The sequence below is a fragment of the Struthio camelus genome, chromosome 1 (assembly GCF_040807025.1).
Source record: "Struthio camelus isolate bStrCam1 chromosome 1, bStrCam1.hap1, whole genome shotgun sequence".
In the NCBI taxonomy this organism is placed as follows: Eukaryota; Metazoa; Chordata; class Aves; order Struthioniformes; family Struthionidae; genus Struthio; species Struthio camelus.
In genome coordinates, this window is record NC_090942.1 from 119,846,848 (window position 1) to 119,867,009 (window position 20,162).

The window sequence follows — 20,162 nt, forward strand, 5'->3', positions numbered from 1 at the left end:
AGTAGGTTCTGACCACAGCAAGGTTCAGGGAGAAATATGGGCGCATCTGAGAGCAGCATGGATAGAGGGGTGAACACAATTTTACCACCATGAAGTAATAGACATTAACACATTTAGAAGTTTTTGCCCACATTCATCCTATATAAATTCAGGCTCTTAACTGAGACACCTAAATTAGGAACTTGGTGACCCTCTGCTCCCTCTTTGAGGGAAAGAAAAGAGGAGGAGAACGAGGAACTGCCGTCCAAAGGACAACCCAGCTGACAGATGATACGAACGGCACACCTTGGTAGAACCGCCTGCCCTTACTCTCATCAACAGAAGAAACCTTGACTACCTTGCTAAATCTGGCACGTAAGCTTGATGTCTGAAGTAACAAGGGATCAATCTGTTTCTCTCTACACCCAAACTACAGAAAAAGTTATCACAGTTCATTTGCTGAATATTTACTCTGTGTACACCATGAGCAGCTATAAAAATAACACCTCTGCTTACACGAATCTGACAGGACAATTCATTTAATCAAAAAAAAAAAGAGAGAAAAAGGATTCATTTTTAAATAACTATTTTTCACAGAGTCTTGAAATAGAAATATACTTGCAGCTTTCATGAAAACAGGCAGGAACAGAATGTGAAATCTGAAAACATGCCTTTCAATTATATGGCACTATGTTGAAAAATAAGCAAAACACATTCATTAACATCTATTCTTAGCAGCCTTTCTGAACTGACTTCACTGCCCTTCACTGCTTCTGTCTTCTGTTCAGAGAAAATGTAACAGACTGAAAGTAAAAGAGGAAGTAAGAATGAGTCAGACAGCCCACGTCTCCACTCAGCAAAAGTATCCAAATACATTGGAAAAACTACACTGGGTGGGTTTTGACTGAGATACTCATTAACGCAAGACAAAGTCACTCTGCCATTGCCAAGGTTTGAAAATTTCAGATTCAAGCTTTGCCAACGGAAGCTGCTAAAAGCAGCCGCAGCAGAAAACCAACAGGGCCCCCAATGCTGCCTTGACACTAAATCCACAGTCTATGTAACCTGCGTGGGTGCAGGTTCAGCAATTCCCTGACACTAGAGCTGCACACTATTTTGTATCACATCCCTCTAGTAGAGAGGTGACAATACTTCCTAAATCCAGGCGGCCCGGTCCAAAGCACTACCAATCTTTGGAAAAGACAAAGGTCCAGCTCTACAACAGAACCTAATCACTGCATCTCACTCCTATGCAAGTGCTTTCACTGAGTAGGAGACAAAGGGCAAGTGAAATCTTTGGCACACCTTAACTATTGTGGGTTTATCAACCATGTTCTACCAACTTCATTCCCCAGGGGTAGAGGCCGTGACCTAGCAAGAGAACCACCACACTAGTTCTGTACAAGCCTAGAAATGGAGCTCCTCTGAGAAAAGCAGTCTCCAGCCTCCAAAACACACCCTAGTGCCAGGGATCAAAGGCAACTAAAACCTAACTTAACCACTGTAACTTTGGTTTCGGGGACTGGGCGTTACAACTGCATCCTGTGGTTGAACTCCATGCAGAAATTAAGTGTGAAAATGTATGGAAAATATGTATGGAAATACCACTCATATGTTCCTATTACTACAGGGCTCTGCACAAAGGAGCCTTGGATCCTGCCAGGTCAAGTTGCTTAGAAACTTGTAGTGCAGTTTTGGGGGTTTGTTTTTGTTTTGTTTTTAATGTAGCTCTCTATCCATATTTAAGTACCTAAAGGATGCCCAGTTTTAAAAAGATACTGAAGCCTCCTGCTGCCTTCATGAGATTTGCAATTGCTTAGCACTTCTGAAAAGCCAAATATCTCTTATTTATATGCACAGAAGGGGATTTAAATTGATTTTTAAGATGGGGTACCCTGTTTCAGAGCTAAGACTGCAACCAAACTAGACTATTTTGCAGGGGCAGAGCAACGAGCTAGGCATGAGGCTTTAGGAAACAAAAAGCAACAAAGAACAAACTACAGATTACACGTTAGGATTTGAAAAAAAGTCAAAACTAATCTTTGCTTGATCAATGTCAACACAAACTACAGCAGTTTATTACTGCATCACAACAATTAATTCACCCTAAGAAATAGGTAATCATTAAAAAGGTATTTTCCTCACTGTTCCTCTTCATCAACTGTTGCAGCAAATTCAGTTGACAATATTTATTTTCACAAAGTACTTCGCTAATAGATAGGTAGTTTACAGCAATTCCCAAGAGCAATCACAGAAAATGGAAAAAAGGCTTTGCTGGCCACACACCTTCCTTTCCTAAGCAGCAAGGAATCTGCCCTAGCAGAAATTTTCAGAATCCTGAAGTTTCAGATGAATGGAATATAGTGAACACCCTGGTATTTCAGATCAAAAGCTTACCTTGATGATCAGTTTTTTGGTTGATATTTTCAGATGAGAATGGTTACTTGTAACAAACATTTTCATCAGTAAGTAGAAAACCGATTTTTCACCAGACACCTTTTCCATCTCAGAGACATCCTAAAAGGACAATATATTAAAATTCCCCTGGAACAGTAACACTGTAATTGCATTGAGACAGATATCTAATAAAAGTGTATTATTTTTAAAACCTGCCCAAAATACCAAGGCCAGAAACGAGTGGGATGATTTATACTACTTCTGCACTCAGATGAGGCTGCAAATAGCTTTTGGAAAGCGGAAGAAGTGAGGAATAACAGATATAACTACTAACCTGAGGGTGTGAGATAAAGCCACCTTCCTCCACAATCATCCATTCCATCTTACAGTTCTGTCTTCTTATATTTAGTCAAGAGACTGAATTTAGTCCCCACAGAACAGGAAAACAATGCAAGTCACAAGGTCATAGGGATGCTGAACACTTTACAAAAATGAAATGACACTCCTTAAGCCATTTCCCCTGTTTTTCTCAGTGACTTGCATTTGATACCTAACAAGCCTAACTCTCAGTAACACTGCCAGATTTGGCTTTTATCTCTTCTGTTAAAATCTGTGTATACTAAAGGGGAAAAGCCGTAAGAATACACTTCAGTAGTTCTCACTTTTCCTTCATGGCTGACCGGATAGGACAGAAAACCCTACTAGGCATGGTCACTGCCACAAATCCACAGGTCTCTCTGCTTTCCCCCAAGACTAGGCCACTCCTTTCTCCATACATCTATAGCAGGCTCTCTCCAGCTCTCTTTTACTAGCCTGAAGTAAAGAGGAGAGCAGGAGCCCTGAAAGTTTCCAGTAACTAGGGAGAGGAGGGACATCCTTAATAAATGTCAGATTCTTCACCAGGATGGATGGATGGAACTACTCCCCTCATTCCCTTGATTTGTAATCTCAAGCTTTCCAAGCAAACAGAAATCAGCAAGTTCTCACTCTTGCCTCTCTCCAAGGACAAGAGGAGCTGAAGGAACTTTCCCCAGTCCTCTTCAGGGCAGGTAAAAAATTCTGTCCTTGCACAAAAACTTTTCAGCTCAGAAAGGATTCTTCACTCATGTTAAGGACACAGTTTCTGCTGGCATTACAAAAGGGTCTCCTGCTGAAGCAGCTGGACTGGGACTAGCTTAAAACCATTCAGTGTCAGATGTAAAGATCTGAGGACAACAGGCCAAAGAAACATAAACTTGCCTCGAAGACTCTTACCTGTACTCTGAACCAGGCAAATTTATTTGCAGGCAGTTCCAAGGCCACTTTTAGTATATGGTACTGCAGAACAGGAGGGATCTCCTCTCGGAGGCCTTTTTCGGTGACGATACCTGAGGTTTGAAAGCAATGTAATCAAGTTTGATATTTCTTCCTGAGATTGTCAGGAACACAAACCATATAAGGTTCCATTCAAAACATCAGTGTGAGACAATCAGGCAGTTCACAGACTTTCAAGCCACATGATCTCCCACTGCTACTATTTTTGGCTGACCTAAGGCTGCAACCCAGCCCTCAGCAGGGAGGGCCTAAGACTTGCCCCTGACACCAGCTATCAGTGGTGCACAGGATTATAAAACCCTTCTATCAACCTCAGGAACTCTGTAAAGCTCTCCCCTACAGGAAGGGAAGAGGATGGATAAAACTGGAGACCAAAACATAGAATTTAATCCAATAACAAATTTTAATGATTACACTATTCCAAAATTTGTTACAGGCAACAGAACTTAGCACTTATATCTTTTCCCACATCACTTTTACCATCTGCTTACGACTGTTATTGCATAGCCTCAGAATTAACCACCTTACAGATGACAGAGCCATGCAGAGACCCCTCAGTGTGCTCCAAAAAAATCAACCTGCCCACACTTCAACTGCAGTCTGAGATCAAGTGTATAGAGCTTTGGTGTCAGTGTGCTTTTTGTACTCGGTATAGTATCTTTCTGGTCCACAGTCGAGGCAGAACAATGAATTAAAAAAAAAAAAAAAAAGGCAGCATCACTCCAAAGTCCAACCAACAGTAAGATCAAACAATAAAATTGTACCAGCTGTTTAGACACACATTGCTACAAAGTAGAAAAATACGATGCCTTCAGATTGTATGTTCTGATCAGGTGGAGGGGAAGGAATGACAGAACTCTCAAAGTGGCATCCGAAAGAAGGAAATCATATCCTCTTTCATCAAATTTAATATCCAGGCTTTCTTTATTACGTTTCTGAGAGAATAACACTTTTTTTTTCCCATCCTATTCCACTTCACTATTTCATACTGTAACAAAACATACCATCAAAGAGATTTCTGTCTCATGAAGAGGTGTCGTGCCTTTTGTCCATTTTGGAAAAAAAGCAGATCAATACCAGAAGTAAAGGGATAAACAGGATATGTGATTTTGTGAGTCACCAAGTACACAAGCCAACTAAATATGCTTTGACAGAGGGAGAAAAAACCTTATCCATGAGACTGTTTAATCAAAGTTTGTTGGTTTAAAAATCCTTCTTCCCCTAACAGACTTTAATTAAGGCACTTATATAACTCCCATTCTTACGCATCCCAGACCTGCCTAAAACACGGACACTTGTTCTAGTTTGGTGGCGTACAAGCTCTGCTGGCCCACGGACAGCAACACTGCCCAAACAACTTTTTGCTCTCTCTCCTCCAGTCTCAGTTTTAAATGGTTGTATCTGCTGTAGCCACAAGCAGTACTGGAGGATCTTGCCTACAACCCATAACTTGTGGCTCATCATCCTTGCTGCATTAAACGGGTACAGAATGTCTCTATTTACTTTGGCTGGAGAGGAATACCTCCAGTGAACACGACATCAGAGACCAAAATACAGCAAACTGCTAATGAGCTTCCTGATATAGATTTTCCACAGGAGGTAATACCATGCTGGAACACTGCTGTTCTCCCCACACGCTGCAAAAAATCATGATAAGAGTAAAACAAATGAGCCAAAAAATCCACAGCACAGCAAATGGAAAAATTATTTAAATGTTAAGATTTTCCAGAGGAGACTGGTGAATTTGTATGTGATCCTCTCCCCCTCCCCAAACCTTCTATGAACCATCCCGCTAAAAAAATGTCTGTATCATCGCAGCTAAGAAGAGTTTGGAAAGTTCGACCTGGATGAAGGGACAGAGGGCCTCCTCAGCAAGTTTGCTGATGATACTAAACTGGGAGGAGTGGCTGACACACCAGAAGGCTGTGCTGCCGTTCAGAGGGACCTGGGCAGGCTGGGAGAGGTGGGCGGAGAGGAACCTCCTGAAATTCAACAAAGGCAAGTGCAGGGTCCTGCACCTGGGGAGGAATAACCCCAGGCACCAGGACTGATTGGGGGCTGACCTGCTGGAGAGCAGCTCTGTGGAGAAGCACCTGGGAGCCCTGGCGGACAACAAGTTAAGCATGAGCCAGCCATGTGCCCCTGTGGCCAAGAAAGCCAATGGTATCCTGGGGTGCATGAGGAAGAGTGCTGCCAGCAGGTGGAGGGAGGTGATCCTCTGCCTCTACTCAGCCCTGGTGAGGCCTCACCTGGAGTACTGTGTCCAGTTCTGGGCTCCCCAGTACAAGAGAGACATGGCGCTACTGGAGAGAGTCCAGCGGAGGGCTACAAAAATATTTAGGGGACTGGAGCATCTCTCCTATGAGGAAAGGCTGAGAGAGCTGGGCCTCTTCAGCCTGGAGAAGAGAAGACTGAGAGGTGACCTCATCAACGTGTACAAGTGTCTGAAGGGAGGGTGTCAAGAGGATGGGGCCAGCCTCTTCTCCGTGGTGCCCAGTGACAGGACGAGAGGCAACGGGCACAAACTGAACCATGGGAAGTTCGCTCTGTGAGGGAACAGAGCACTGGCGCAGTTGTGCGGTCTCCTTCCCTGGACATATTCAAAAGCCGTCTGGACACAATCCTGGGTAATGTGCTGTAGGTGACCCTGCTTGAGCAGCAGGGAGTTGGACTAGATGATCTCCAGAGGTCCCTTCCAACCTCAACCATTCTGTGATTCTGTAAAATAACTTATTTATAATGGAGTACTACCACACATAGACCTATGGGAATTTTGCACCCATATTCTCATTAAGAGTTGGATATATGTCTTCCTCAGAAACATCAGAATTAAAACCCCACAGAAGAAAAATTTCTGCAGAAAGATCACCACATACTCAGAGGAAGACTGTAATGCAACCTACATCTTACAGTAAGAGTGAGCAGAGCAGAGCAGCTATGGAATTTGAGAAGACAGAGTGCCAGAGAACTGCACAAACAGCAATAATAAATGGCAATCCAATAAAGAAACTAAAATGGGTTACTTTTTGAAAACCATTCTTTCTCTAGCTACACAGTAAATAAGCAGCAGTAGTAAAAGTAAATATTTCCCTTCTGCTGAGGACTTTGCAAATAACCAGTAAACACAGTGATAATAGAAATACCTATAACATACCTTTAAGTAGCTTGCTAAAATCAAAATTGCTCCGCGCTACCAAATGGGGCACAACCTTCTGATAAAGGCATATGACCTGAAGTAGTGCAGCTTTCAAAAAGAGTGTTTCGGCATCATCTGAACCTAAGCAAAAACAAAGTGTTGACATAACTAGCTTCTCCTTCCTTTACACCGAGGAAGCACAATGTAGCACCTACGTTATCCAACATGAGAATTAATGACTGTATTGCCAACAGACTTGCCAACGAACCGATCAGTTATCTTCCTGACTAACAAAATAATAGGAAAAAAAAAATCATTATGGAATCTCCAGTTTTCTCCCCCAGTATTACTGCCTGAATACTTCCAAAACTAATCAATCTTATTCAGTGCTCAAACTGGCAGTTGCCCTTTTAAATTTGATTGTGAAGTGCTCACACATATAAAGACAATTTCAATGTTTTGACATCCGCTAGAAGGATCCAATCAGTCCCATTGCTGTTCTATTTAAGGTTGACCAATAGAAAAAAAGGCAAGAAAAAGGATATGGTCAGGCTGCTGGGTTTGGGGGACTGAGTTTTTAGCCAACACCAGGTAGGTTTGACTGTGGGAAGTACAGGAGACAGTATGCTAACATATTAGTAATTTATTACATTAGTTAGAAGTTTCCTTCTTTCCCTTCCCTTATTCAAAATAATACTTTCCAAATGTGAACTCCTGGGAGGAGGAAGCCAACAAATATCTGTATGAGAGAAACCCCATCCCCAGCTAAAGCTGGGGATTTACTTCTAATGAAAAGCCATTTCAGCAGCCAAATACTCTTTCAGTTTATGACACGAGGATACATAAAAGCTACTTGTTATCCAGTCACTAACGAAAGGAAGCAAAAATAAATGAAGGACAGCCAAAACTTTTTTTTTTTTTTTACACCTATTTCTTTCCTGCTAACTGGGTCTGCCTCAGGGAGCCATGAAGAAACGGATGGATGCCACGTATAAACTTTGTCCTTCTTTGCCAGAGTCTCAACTTCCATTAAGAAAAGAATTCTCTAGTTGTCACACTGCAAATAAAGCTGTTAGAGGTGAATGGATGGTAACTGACATAGTGTTATCACCCTAGTGCGCAGAGAAAATAAAGTAGCAGATCTTTAGAGACAAGCTACTCTGCTGGTCTCCAAGGCACGCTACCAATTAAGATCCCTAGGGTGTCACTGTTGACAACTATTTTGGCGCACAAAGCCATACACAGAAGGACACACTCTGATGATCCCTCTGCTCCAGAACGTCCCAGTGTGGAGTATGCCCTGTGAAGGGCATGAAGCTTGTTGTAGGTTTATCCTCAGCCTATAATTAAATATTGCAGGCTGCTAGCTAAGCTACGGAAAGAACTAAAAATTCCAGTTCCCTACAATGGGACTATAAAAGTATGTCCTTTGGGAGGGGTACTGTTTAATTTTTATGAAAGCACAGCTGAAGTCTTCACTCTCCCCTTCTCCCAACACGTGCACATTTCCATCCCTGCACTACAGCAATACAGACATTCATGTAGCCATAGTAGCTAACAGGCTCACAGAAATGATCTCAGGGAAAAGCTTGACTGGGGCAGGAGGGAACCCTCAAGGAGTTATTTTTCAGACAGATCAGTTTCCCTGCTCATTTTGTTGTGTGCCTGCAAAATGCTTGCAAGAGCATGGGAGGGCAGGGACAGCAGAAAGTCAGACCGCTTAACCTCTTACTTAGCAATGCCAACTAGTTTGCCAAACTGTGTTGCTAAGCAATTCTGACACTGGTCAGAACTGAACTGCCCAAAGAGCAGAACAAAGCAAAGCTGAACAGTAAATGCTAGGAGTGACATCTGGGCTCTGCTGAAGTGAACTACCTTACACGGGACAAGGATTTCATGACACCCATTCACACACAGGTAAGAAGGGATGACTCCACCTGCTTTGCCTACCATGCGGTTCAGCAACTTCTGCTATCTCAGTCAGTGCCTTCACAGAGGAGATGGTGCTTTCCCTCTTCTCTTGCCCATCATGATTTTCTCTCTCTTGCTTCAGAAGTGACTGCCAGACAGCCACTATATTGTTCATGTCTGGTAAAAGCTAGAAGTAAAAAGAGTGAATCACAACAGATCTCCTGTGCTAGAGAAAGCTATTCTGAAATATTCAAAGCTATTCAAATATTCAAAAGAAACCAAGGAAAGGTCTTGCTGCTCTTCAGAAAGTTTGCAGTTGATCTTGTAAGCAATCAGAAAAAGATCTGAAATCAAGTACTTTAACTTCAGATCTGCAGAATATAAATCCTGGAAGGAGGATTTTATTGAAAAAGTTACCTGCTAAACGTTCAAACTTGTTTTCTTCGTATTCATGGTATATTTTCACCTCAAGTTCTAGCTTGTCTGGTAGCTTATAGATCTGCATCAACCTTGCTAGCTATAGTTTACTTGAACCAGGAGGAGAATTTTCTCCTGAAGCTGCTCTTGGAATTTAACAGCTGCCAGTATTACAAATTTGTCTCATAACAAAATTTCCTTAGCGTTTCTATTGACCAGCTTTATCAGACAACGTGCTCTGCTACCACAACAGTTGTTAACATCTTGTAAGTTCCCTATTCGTTTCAAAAGGCGCTTTACCTACTGATTCCCAGGCTGCAACCACCTGGGGAGAAAGTGTAGCACAGGAGTAGTGACCTGCCACATAATGACTTGCTCTACACCCTGACTCTCTTTTTACTTCATACCTTGCTGATAGCTTCTCTGTAGAGTTGTGTGAATTCCTGCATCATTGACAGCGTGTAGATTTCTGACTTTTGCCAAGTGTCTTCATTCAAACAGTACTCAATATTCTTCAAGGCTCTTCGCAGAACTGTCGATATAAGGGACAGGATGCTGTGCTTCACCACTTTGCTAGGTAACTAAGAGAGGGAAGTTGAATTAATGATGCTTCAGTGCTGCTTCTTATGCTTTGTACACAATCCATATTCTGAATGTATATGAAAATTCATAAATAAATTATTTACTTCCTAAAGCTCAGCTTGCGGGAAAGAATCTGTAGGTAGGTTTCTCATTTCCAGCCCAAACTGCTTGTGAGTACTGGCAGAACTGGGGTTTGTGAATGGAAGCACTTTGGAAGCATTAGGAATAGGATTTAATTCATGTTTCAGTGCTTCCCCATACCAGCTTTACACTGGGACAGATAATATAAAACATATGCAATTAATCAACTTAAGAAGCCTCTTGGATGATCGCACACTTAAATCAGACAGTACTAACAAGGACAGAAAAATCCACTGAAATATTGTAAATTGCTCTTACATTTAGTCCTTGGGTGAACATTATTTTATTGCACACTGCAGGGACAGTTGTTACCATCACCATAGAAAGTAGCCTAGGAAGAGGAATAAACTCTGTAGTCTTAAAAGAAGTGGAAATCTCTGGTTGAGCCTCATAGATCTGAAAGAAAAATAACAGCTTAATCTAAATTGACATAATTCTGGAGATAGCAGCTTCTTCTGCGGAGCATTTTACAAAAGAGCTTCTATTAATCATAAGTAATCACAACAGTACTAAATGCTAACTTCTATGCACGAATGCTACAAAGCATCCTCCAAATTTCTATTCAGTTCTCTAGCTGAACTGCTATGTTGCTGCACCTTGAAAATCAGATGATCAACACGAGGTTTCCCACTGCTTCTTATGCCAATTCCTTATTTCCCATTACAGCTAAATGTTTATACGGCCTCCTGCTCTGAGAGCAGCTTTTTACCAAATGACCTTCCCTACATCTATACTTTTTAAAGTAGCTGTGGCTCTAAGCCATGGCTCATTTTCCTTAGCACCCACAGAAAACAGGATGCCATTTCCTCTCCGCTACCCTCCTCCATTTACCGCCTTCAACACTTAACAACATCCTGCTGCTTCTTTCCTAACATATCTACAGTAATTGAGGTTGTTATTTCAGAAGCATTGAGCTCTTCCTGTTTAGCTCGCTTAAATCTCAATCACCTAACTTCACTGCTGGACCGGTTTGTTTTTAAGACCATTATTTATTTGAAATTCCGTGCCTGCCTGCCTTTCTAGTGATTTCAATAAACTCTCTAAAACAGCAGTGTGCTTTTACAGCTGAGAATACAATACATCTTCAGATACATGGGAATGTGTCTCATCCACCAGCCCAGCTGATCATCAGCTTAGCTCCCCTGAAATCAGTGAATTCTTGTTACTTGTCACTGGCAAGACCCGGGCTAAGAACACGAATTCAAAATTAGTTTACATCTAACATGGCCACACCACAAGCTGGCTGAGCCCATGTACTGGACAGTACTCGAGTAGTAAGTTTCACACAGCAGTGGCAGAACTTGTAATGCATTGTGACAGCAGTCTGTAACAAATGGAATCAAAGGCAGGCTTCCCCGTTTACTACCAAGGACCTTGGCTTTATAACTTTTCTCTAGGCCAGAAATGCTTGATTTACTGTCATTCCTATTACGATTTTGTGTAATTCTGCACTACTGTTTAACTAAAATTACTTCAGTTTGGGGAAGAGCATTAGAATCTCTGTGGAGTACAGCTGTGCATCATTCATACTCTCACCTTTTTTAGTAACTTGATATTGTCCATCCAAGCTGACTTCAATCTAGGAACAAAAGAATACTGGGTGTCCTTAAAGTACCTGTTCAGTAAATCTGGGCATACTTTAAGAATATTCACCACAAGGTCAGCAACCATTTCATCTTCTGTTGCAGTTTTTAAACCAAGCAGAAAGCGCAGAAGCACCACATTTCCTCCTCTATAGAAGATAGAAAACATACTTTAAAAATCTCTACTTTGATATTTCACAAGTGATGATAACTCTAAAACTCCAAACTGATATTGCAATGCAAAAAGTTAAATCTCTTCTAACTGTTGCCAGGGTAAATCCAAGGCAAGACCTCTCACACCGCTGCCATAATGAGTTTATACTGAGGAGAGTAAGAACTCATTTTAGCTACAGATGTTCTGCATGACAAACAAAAGGGAACATAACCACAATGTTTAAAAAAATATTCTAAAACAAACTTCACGAAGCTGAAAACATAGAATTACAGCTTAATATTAAACTGCGAAGTATTTTCTGTGGTCTTTCAGTCTGATTTTTCAAAGTTTCTTCTGTATATCCCTAAACAAAGTGAGACTACTGCCAATACCAGCACAATACCAGTTAAAATTTTGATCAAAGCAAAAAACATCCTGTTTTAGTACGACTCAGTATTAGTCCCTGCTACTACCGCCGAATGCCTTCATTGCCCAGCTGATGAAGCGTAAGATCACCTTAAGAGAATCCCTCCATGGCATTACAAGAGTTAAAATTATTGTACCAGTATCAGTCTGGTACAATCAATCTAAGTTAACACATATTTTAACTGGTTAGCCAATGGAAACTCTAGGGCCAATACATGTATCCAGACCAGGTGTTCTAGCATTACTGAAATCAATGGTGACATTCCACCAAAATCTGGGATAAATTGTCTATAGTTCTACAAAACGTAAATTAGACTAGATACTTAACTGTGGTCTAGTTTACATTACAGCTCTGTTTTCTTTACGCACACATTAAAAATCCATGGTCCAAAGATCAAAAATCCAGGGTCCAAAGATCGCACCTTACAATAACAGACTTAGTGTCTATTTAGTTATTCATGGGGATAGCTCAGAGGAATGTAACCATTGCCTCTTAAGCCCCTAGGAATAGAGCAGACCACTCGGCCTGCTAGAGTGGAGAGACATAAGGAGACCTAATAGCTTGATCTTGGGAAGTTAAAATAGATGAAATACAAAAAGAAATTTAATCAATATATTTCTCTCTTCGGCCACAAGTTTTTGAGATAGAAGTAGAACTGACTGAGTAAAGTTACTTGCAAAGGCCTGGAAAGCAAGACAACTAGAAAGGTCTCTTCTGTTCCTAGCACAAAGCTAGCACAGCTGACTGGCGACTTACCTGCCAGAAGTTCCAAGACTTGGATCATAGAAATTTATGCCATGTTTCAGAGAACAGCAGAGGTCCATTAAGAAATTATGAACAAGTTCTCGTACCATGATCTTTCCCACCTCTTCAGAACCTTGAGTTACCTATAAAATCCAAAAGGAATAAGACAGACATAATTTTCAATATCACAAAAGAAAATCTTGCATCAATTCCGCTTTTCTCCAAATTTCACGAAGCTACTGTTATACAGAAATGCTAGAAGATAGTTTGTTTTTTGTTCACATTAACACAGTAAGTCTCAGTTTCTGTGTTAAACACATTAAATATTACAATACCCTGTTTCAAGGAAAGCAACCCACCCAAATTCAGATATGTATTTACTATCAACAACGCTTTACTGAGTTAGGGCTTTTTGGTAAGAACCCAGCCAGATAAAGACAGGGAAAAGCAAAGCTAAAGAAAAGTAGTGATGTATCATTTACACAAATTGAGGCAAGGCCATCCTGGGAAATATCCGTTCTGAAATATCCAACTTTCAACCTTACAGCCCAGATTCAGAGCAAAAAAATTCAGAATGACAGAAAAAAAAAACCCCACTGAATCCTTCAGCACAAGCATGTGAAACAAAGACTGTACGTTCTTTGGGCAAATCTGGCAGAAGATGGAACAACTTTAATACAGGCCGCAAAAGATGGATAGCTAACAATGCACTGAAAACACCAGCACCTCAGAAAAAGGGGGTGGGGCATGAATGCCGTCACAGTTATGATACAAAAATGGAAGAAGGCACCAAAATCTCTATCAAGCAAAAATGGAAGGAAAAAAAAAAGCACACATCCAGGTTAAGTTAAGCTTTTACAGTTAACACTATCCAAGACTCCTATGAATAAAAAGTCCCTTAGCAATTTTTGTTGGGAAATCACGAACAATATGGTTCACAAGTTACACGGAATTACAAGAATTTAAAATTACTCCAATCTGAAATGCATGTTTCCGAATAGAGTCATAAATTTACAGAGCTCTAAACAGTCACCTACTAGAAACAGATCTCCTCCGGGAGGTGTTTACAACATCTCAGAATTGGAATGACATAGGCATAAACATTCAGTAGAGGAAGTACAAGAAGGCAATTCTTCAGTGTTAGAATTTCTGATGAAGAATGGTTAGGCTTCTAAAGAGCAAGGGCTAATCAATGCAAAAATCCAGTGGAAGTACGGGAAGACTTTCCACTGCTTTGCCCTCAGGCTTACAAGCATGCCTCATTTGTTCCCACAATTAAGAGGGGGGAAAAAAAAGGATTACAAGATTTAAAAAAAAAAAAAAAAAAAAAGGCAACCTACTCATGAAGAGTAGATACCAAAACGCCTTCAGCAGAAACAGCGCAGTACTAACACACACTGGCTCCGAGGCCCTGATCCTTGCGTCATCTACGACTTCAGAAACAATTTCATGGACCAGCAGAATCAAGAGCAGCTCAATCCTTAGAAACTCTGACAACCTCTCAGACCATGCAAACTTAAAATGCTGGCTACCATCTTGGGCATTTAGCTCTCATAGCAGATCAGTCTGTAGAATGGAAATGAGGCCTATGATAAGAACGTCGTAAGAACATGGTAAGAACATTGCTCCCATTATACTCTCCTACAGAGAGACAAATGCGTCCAGGCAGGAGAATATGGTACTCATACAAAGATCCTCGTTTCTCCCTGACTAACAAATCAGCACTGCAGTTCAAGCAATCAGGGAGGGGAAACAACCCCTCGTCCTCAAATGGCGAGAAGCAGCACAAAGTCAGGGTTTCTTTTTAAGTAGTCTTTGCAGAACCCTCCTCTTGAGCTCCCCAATTGTTCTCGCCTTAGGAGAGCTGTTCCAGAACTCGTGGGCTGCAGAAGACAGAAAAAACAGAAAAAGGACTAGGAGTTATGAAGAAACAAGTTACCAGACCTTGAAATCCTCAGTGCTGACATCAGTAATCCCATTCCAACGGTAAAGTGAAGCTATGTGATTCAACACCTCCGCAGTAAAAAAACGCACCTTCTGGGTCTTGGTGACGCTTTTATTTTGAACCACCTGAAAACAATGAGACAAAAACCCTTCTGTTTATTGCAGGTCATCATAAAACAGAAAATAACAGTAAATCAGAACCACACTTCTTTCTTCTTGTACACACACAGCTCCCTCTCCTCACTACAGCAGATGTAAGTTTCTGCCTGTCTTGTCAGCACGTCTTTCTTACAATCACGCTCCCTTCTTGACCCGTTTGAAGCCACGGGACTCTGAACCAATTTCCGCAAACATTGCGCATGCTGAACAAGACAGATTCTCAACTTCGACTAAAGAGCATACAGCATATTTAAGGTAGTACAACCACAAAGATTTCAGACAAGTATCCCAGAGCTTGCTGGTTGAAATGGTAGAACTTGCTAAATATAAAATTTGAATAGCGGGGAGTGAATAGAGGGGAGGTGATCCAGTGGAGTAAGCTGCCAAAAGCTGATAACCAAATGAACCAGCAAACAGGTGGAGCAGGTGTTTCTGTGACAACTAGAAACTCCAGACAGCTTATAAAGCCTGTGGGACCAAATCTCACTCAAAACTCCGATGATATATCTACATCATTTAGAACAATGAGTTTTGGTTAAGCAGAATGTGAAAAGCTGAAGTGTGTTTTTTTTTGTTTTGTCTTTTTTATGTGCAGGACAAAAGAATTTGGAAGGGTTCCAGGCGAAATCTTTAAAATATATGTTTCCTAAAATCAAATTTTCCAGACTCACGATCAAACATTACTAGCCACAACACGAAACTGACAGTGTAATCAAGAAGACAGCATGAATATAACACTAAAATTGCAAAAGTAAGCACTGAAAACCAAAGTAAATCTTCCAATGTTATTTCTCCTATAGTGTTTCCTGTCCTTATTTTTCTAAATTCAGATTTTCTTTGCTAAGCTGAGGAAGTCATGTAATATGTCATAGTTTCATCAATTCACAAAATTCACATTCATAAAACATCATATGATACAGGATTCCTATGTGGGAAAAGCTTCATGGAGAAAACAGTTTCTCCGAGATTTATTTTCCATTTCAATGCTAGCTTTGTTCCCCTCCTTTTAAGCTTATTACAATAAAAAAAAAAAAAGAAAGAATATTTTTGGCTTAAAATTGGCAGTTGTGAAAGGCCTGAGTCTGAAATAAGTTCTTCGGGTTATACTCACTTTATAATTTGAAAGTATTTTTAATTCATTCTTTCAACCGGTCATTCAACAGCTTGTGCAATGTTGCTACAATAATTCCAAACATAGATTCAAAAAAATCATAGACACTGGAACTAAAAAAACATTCAGAAAAAAACATCTTGATAGAAATAAAATAAACCTGGTGCAGTTGCTGCGCCCGCAGCAGCAAAAGAACAACAGAGTACAGAAAGGGCAGACAGAGACTTAACCAATTCTCCTGCCTTTCAGCAATTCTTGCCTTCAGACTTTGTCTTACCGTTGCTATACCACAGTTCTCATCTACTACGAAAGAATCATAAAAAACAGCTTCAAAGAGGAGAAGACTTACCTCTCCAACAGCACGTGTTGATAGCAGGTGGAATATACCCTTTCTTTCTTACAACTTCTCCGAAAGACTTTTTTCCTCATTGAGAAGGCAATTTTATAATAAAACTTCTCCTTTCCTTTACCCCATCAAGAAATACCTTCAACTGCATTTATCTCCTACAACAGAAGACTGGCAGTCCTAACTATTGTAAGCAAGTGCAAGGATCAGCTCACCAGGACCACAGGACGTGGCCACCAAGGAAGACCTGCCAAGGTTGCGGAACAGTACTGCATACCTTCAGCTACAAGTAGGTAACCCCTAGAAACCCACTTCAAGCAGGATTCCCCACACTAAAAGCACACAAAATTCTCTTGCTTCTGGAAATGAGACTGTGTGCTCGTCACCCGGTTCAGAGCTAACTAACATACGACCTCTCCAGCTCAACATGGAGCACATACTGAAGGATCAACCCTATTGTCACCAAAAGCAATGAAAAGACTCCAGTCTTTTTGACCTTCAGGCTCAGGACTGATGCAATCACAACTCATGAGACAATAGGAATGTGCTGGACACCACACACTAAAGATGAGCTGAAATTAGCATCCAAGTACAAGCTAGGCAATGATTTCATTTAAAAGTGGGCATTAGAAAAACATTACAAGCCTCAGTCCTGAAACAGTATTAGGGCCAAGCCATCAGCCACAAACAAGTATCATCAGTAATGGAAACAATGACAAACTTCTAGCAGCAGCACAGTGCCAACTTCTTTAAAAGCTGTATATTTTATGAGAAACTATTGCAAAGCCGTTTCCAGCAGCAAGGAAAACAGAAAACAAGAGACAAAGCCATTTCAAGGGCATATTGTACCTTAGTTTTCAACGTGGAGAGCAGAAGATTGACAGTAGATATTTTGTCTTCCTTTATTCCAGAACGAAGAATATCTGGAATGAAATCTTAAGAACACATTTCAAATGTTATGTGAAGATGTGAAAGCTATTTTCACACCAAAATGCTTCAGGGAATTCTTCCCCGTTTCTCTTCAATGTCATACTATTTACCTCATTGTTATATTTAAAGATGAGCCAAAAGGCTGCAATCAGAGTTCAGAAAGGATGATGTGTCTGTAACTACAGTAACGAACAAGTAATGCTGCCAAACCTACCCTCACTGTAACTAGCTAATTTGCCAACTCAGTTATTAACACTTATTGCAACAGTGCCTGTCAACTCCAAATGTATTTCAGGCCCCAATCTGCTAAGCAGTACTTAAACTTGAAGCAAGTAACTGTCCTTCCTTGAAAGGCTCACAACTGTTTCATTGGGTGTTTTTCAAATGTTTTGGAGGTGTAATCCCCAAACCTATGCATTGCTTTGTGGCTCACCTGCCCATCCCAAAGCTGGAGCACTTCAGCTTGTCTAGGTTGGGATAATGAAAATCAGCTGTGCTGATTTGGCCCAGGTGTACACTGTCATTCCCTATTCTGAAAGAACTGAACTACCGCCAGCAATTAAAGGAAGTCAGCAGCTCCCAGGGTAGCATAAACAATAGAAGTCAATAATAATTACCTATTCTCACTACCTCATCACAGAAGAAATGAATTGCTGCCAGTTAGCAGGGCTTTAAGAACTTCTAGATCCTTTCTGCGTTCCTCAATGACCTCAGCAAGGGTCAAAATTCAATTCGGCAAACTTCAGTAAACTTCAGCAAATGAGGGCTCCAACACTCAATCAAGTGTACATAAGATCTGACTTTCTGGATCCTCCTCTTTGTCAGCTTGACTCCATTTTCTAGGGATACATAGGTATAGCATACTCTTGCAGAGCACTCCCACGTAATGCCTCCGTAAAAGATGCAAAAGACATTCCATTGGTCTTTTGAATCATGCACAAAAACCAGCCTGAAGGACTACAGACGGCTGGGCAGTCCTTCTGCATGAGGGTAAAAAGGGAACTAAAGCATGCACGGTCTTTAACAATTATTTTTTTTTTTTAAACTTTTTCAAAGCAACATGCCCACTGCTACTGTATCATGAGCAAGGTTGGAGGCCGTGGAGTTTTCTTCTGCTTACTGACTCCATGGCCTCAAAGTTATATTATGTTTAGGATTTTTGGATCTGTATCACCAAGGGCTTTCTATTTTTTGCAATGTTTTTGCAGATTGCAAATGTTATTCTTAAGCAGAAAAGGCAAACACTAAAATACTTAAGTCTAAAGCTTTTGTTGAAATGAGATTAGAAATACGATTTTTCTATCTTATTAGCGCTGTTTAACCGGTTCACATTTTGAATTAGCTAATACTTACTATCGTATTTAAAAGATTCTGCCTTTTAAAAATATATATACAAGAAATTGTGAAGTACCTTTTAATTCCAGCACTTGTATCAAGATTGCATCGTCACCAGCAATTAAAAAGGAGAGCGCAAACTGAATGTAGGCCATACGGACATCAGGTCTTCCCTGAAGGAAAGATAAAAGGCACTGCTAGCATACAGATTGTACACAACAGCAAAATTAATCCTGCAGCAATGGATTACCATTATAAACAGACACATTAAACAACTTCTACAGGCACGTTACATACAGCCAGGTACATACTTCTTTTTTTCCTCTAAATGTGCAACACATCTACAGTATATTCCTTTGAAAAGCTTCTTAAATTAACCAGATGATAGTTTATTAATCTTAACATCAAGTAGGAACGTATCTTAGTTCACTCCTTTCTCAATAGCTGAGCTAGGCCACAAATTAAAAAGAAGAAAGTGTTAACACGAGTTTCATGCCAAACCCTTGTATACAAATCACTGAACTTACTAACTTCTGCACTGCTTTTGTACACTGGTCAATTCAAAAAAAAATAATCAAGAATGGGAATGGCAAGCACCGGTGCAATTTCTTACTACGTAGGCTGCCAGAGCACTGCCACAACAGAGGATCCTGGACACTCACTGCCATCTTTGGGCTGCAACGCATCCACCTCTGCTCAGCTATCACTGCTCATGGAGCTACCTGGATCATGCAACTGAGAAGGGCTAAAAAAACAGCCCTTCAAAAAAGGGCTATGTTATGAAACTACAAATTCAGGCATGCTGTAGCCAATGAAACCTTTGCTTGGAAGAGTACTGTAGGCAACGAACATGATTTATAATTTCTTGGTATTTATTGCGTAAAATTAAGTTGTATGTAAAAACTATCCCCAAACAATACTTGCTGGGCTAAACATAAGGCAAAGGTGACTTGTTAAAGAGCTGAAAGGAGAGATAAAGAGAAAGGAATTAGATTTTGCTCTAAGTTTGGGCTTGATTTTTTTTTGTATTAAAAATTCAGCCCTGGCAGTCACTTGTGACATGGTATTTTAGTGAAAGCTGAGAAAAAGCAGGATCTTCAATCGGTATTTGAAACTCTTTCTCTTGTATCTAACTTATTTGCATATCTAATAAGCATGTGGTCAGAAGACTCTATATCCAAACCCTTAAATCTAAGGGGTACTGCCAAAGATTGCTTCTGCAGCAAGGTGAAAAAACATAAAATCTGACATTCCTAAAATTGTGTTTTTATTTCTGTATATATATTTAGAGAGAGAGAGAGAGAGAGAGAGAGAGAGAGAGAGATCTAGTAGAAGACCAAAACAAACACCCTTCTTTCTAAAACCACCTTTAACAAACTCATTTGTCACCACAGCTGGCACAAATCCAATATAAATGTATACATTTATTCTGCAAGTCATCTTCAAAAAACAAAGAAAAGATTTATTATGAGTTATTTACACAACAAGGAGCATAACTGACACTTAATGGACTCTGACCAAAAACGAGACACAATGCATTGATGGTGAAAGT

The 20,162-nt window shown here is 40.5% G+C and overlaps 1 protein-coding gene across 3 annotated transcripts in view; it reads right to left on the minus strand.

The window, feature by feature from the left end:
* The window catches only part of URB1 (URB1 ribosome biogenesis homolog), a 57,984-nt gene that overhangs the window by 33,351 nt on the left and 4,471 nt on the right, over window positions 1–20,162 (minus strand). For all 3 annotated transcript variants that reach the window (XM_068912275.1, XM_068912284.1, XM_068912289.1), the window contains exons 5-15: window positions 18,687–18,783; window positions 17,195–17,280; window positions 14,730–14,855; window positions 12,798–12,928; window positions 11,414–11,609; window positions 10,136–10,273; window positions 9,562–9,735; window positions 8,777–8,924; window positions 6,845–6,967; window positions 3,631–3,743; window positions 2,377–2,496 (exon numbers count right to left, since the gene is read on the minus strand). In XM_068912275.1, coding sequence (XP_068768376.1) covers window positions 2,377–2,496; window positions 3,631–3,743; window positions 6,845–6,967; window positions 8,777–8,924; window positions 9,562–9,735; window positions 10,136–10,273; window positions 11,414–11,609; window positions 12,798–12,928; window positions 14,730–14,855; window positions 17,195–17,280; window positions 18,687–18,783 — 1,452 coding nt within the window. The remainder of the gene's footprint in view (window positions 1–2,376; window positions 2,497–3,630; window positions 3,744–6,844; window positions 6,968–8,776; window positions 8,925–9,561; window positions 9,736–10,135; window positions 10,274–11,413; window positions 11,610–12,797; window positions 12,929–14,729; window positions 14,856–17,194; window positions 17,281–18,686; window positions 18,784–20,162) is intronic.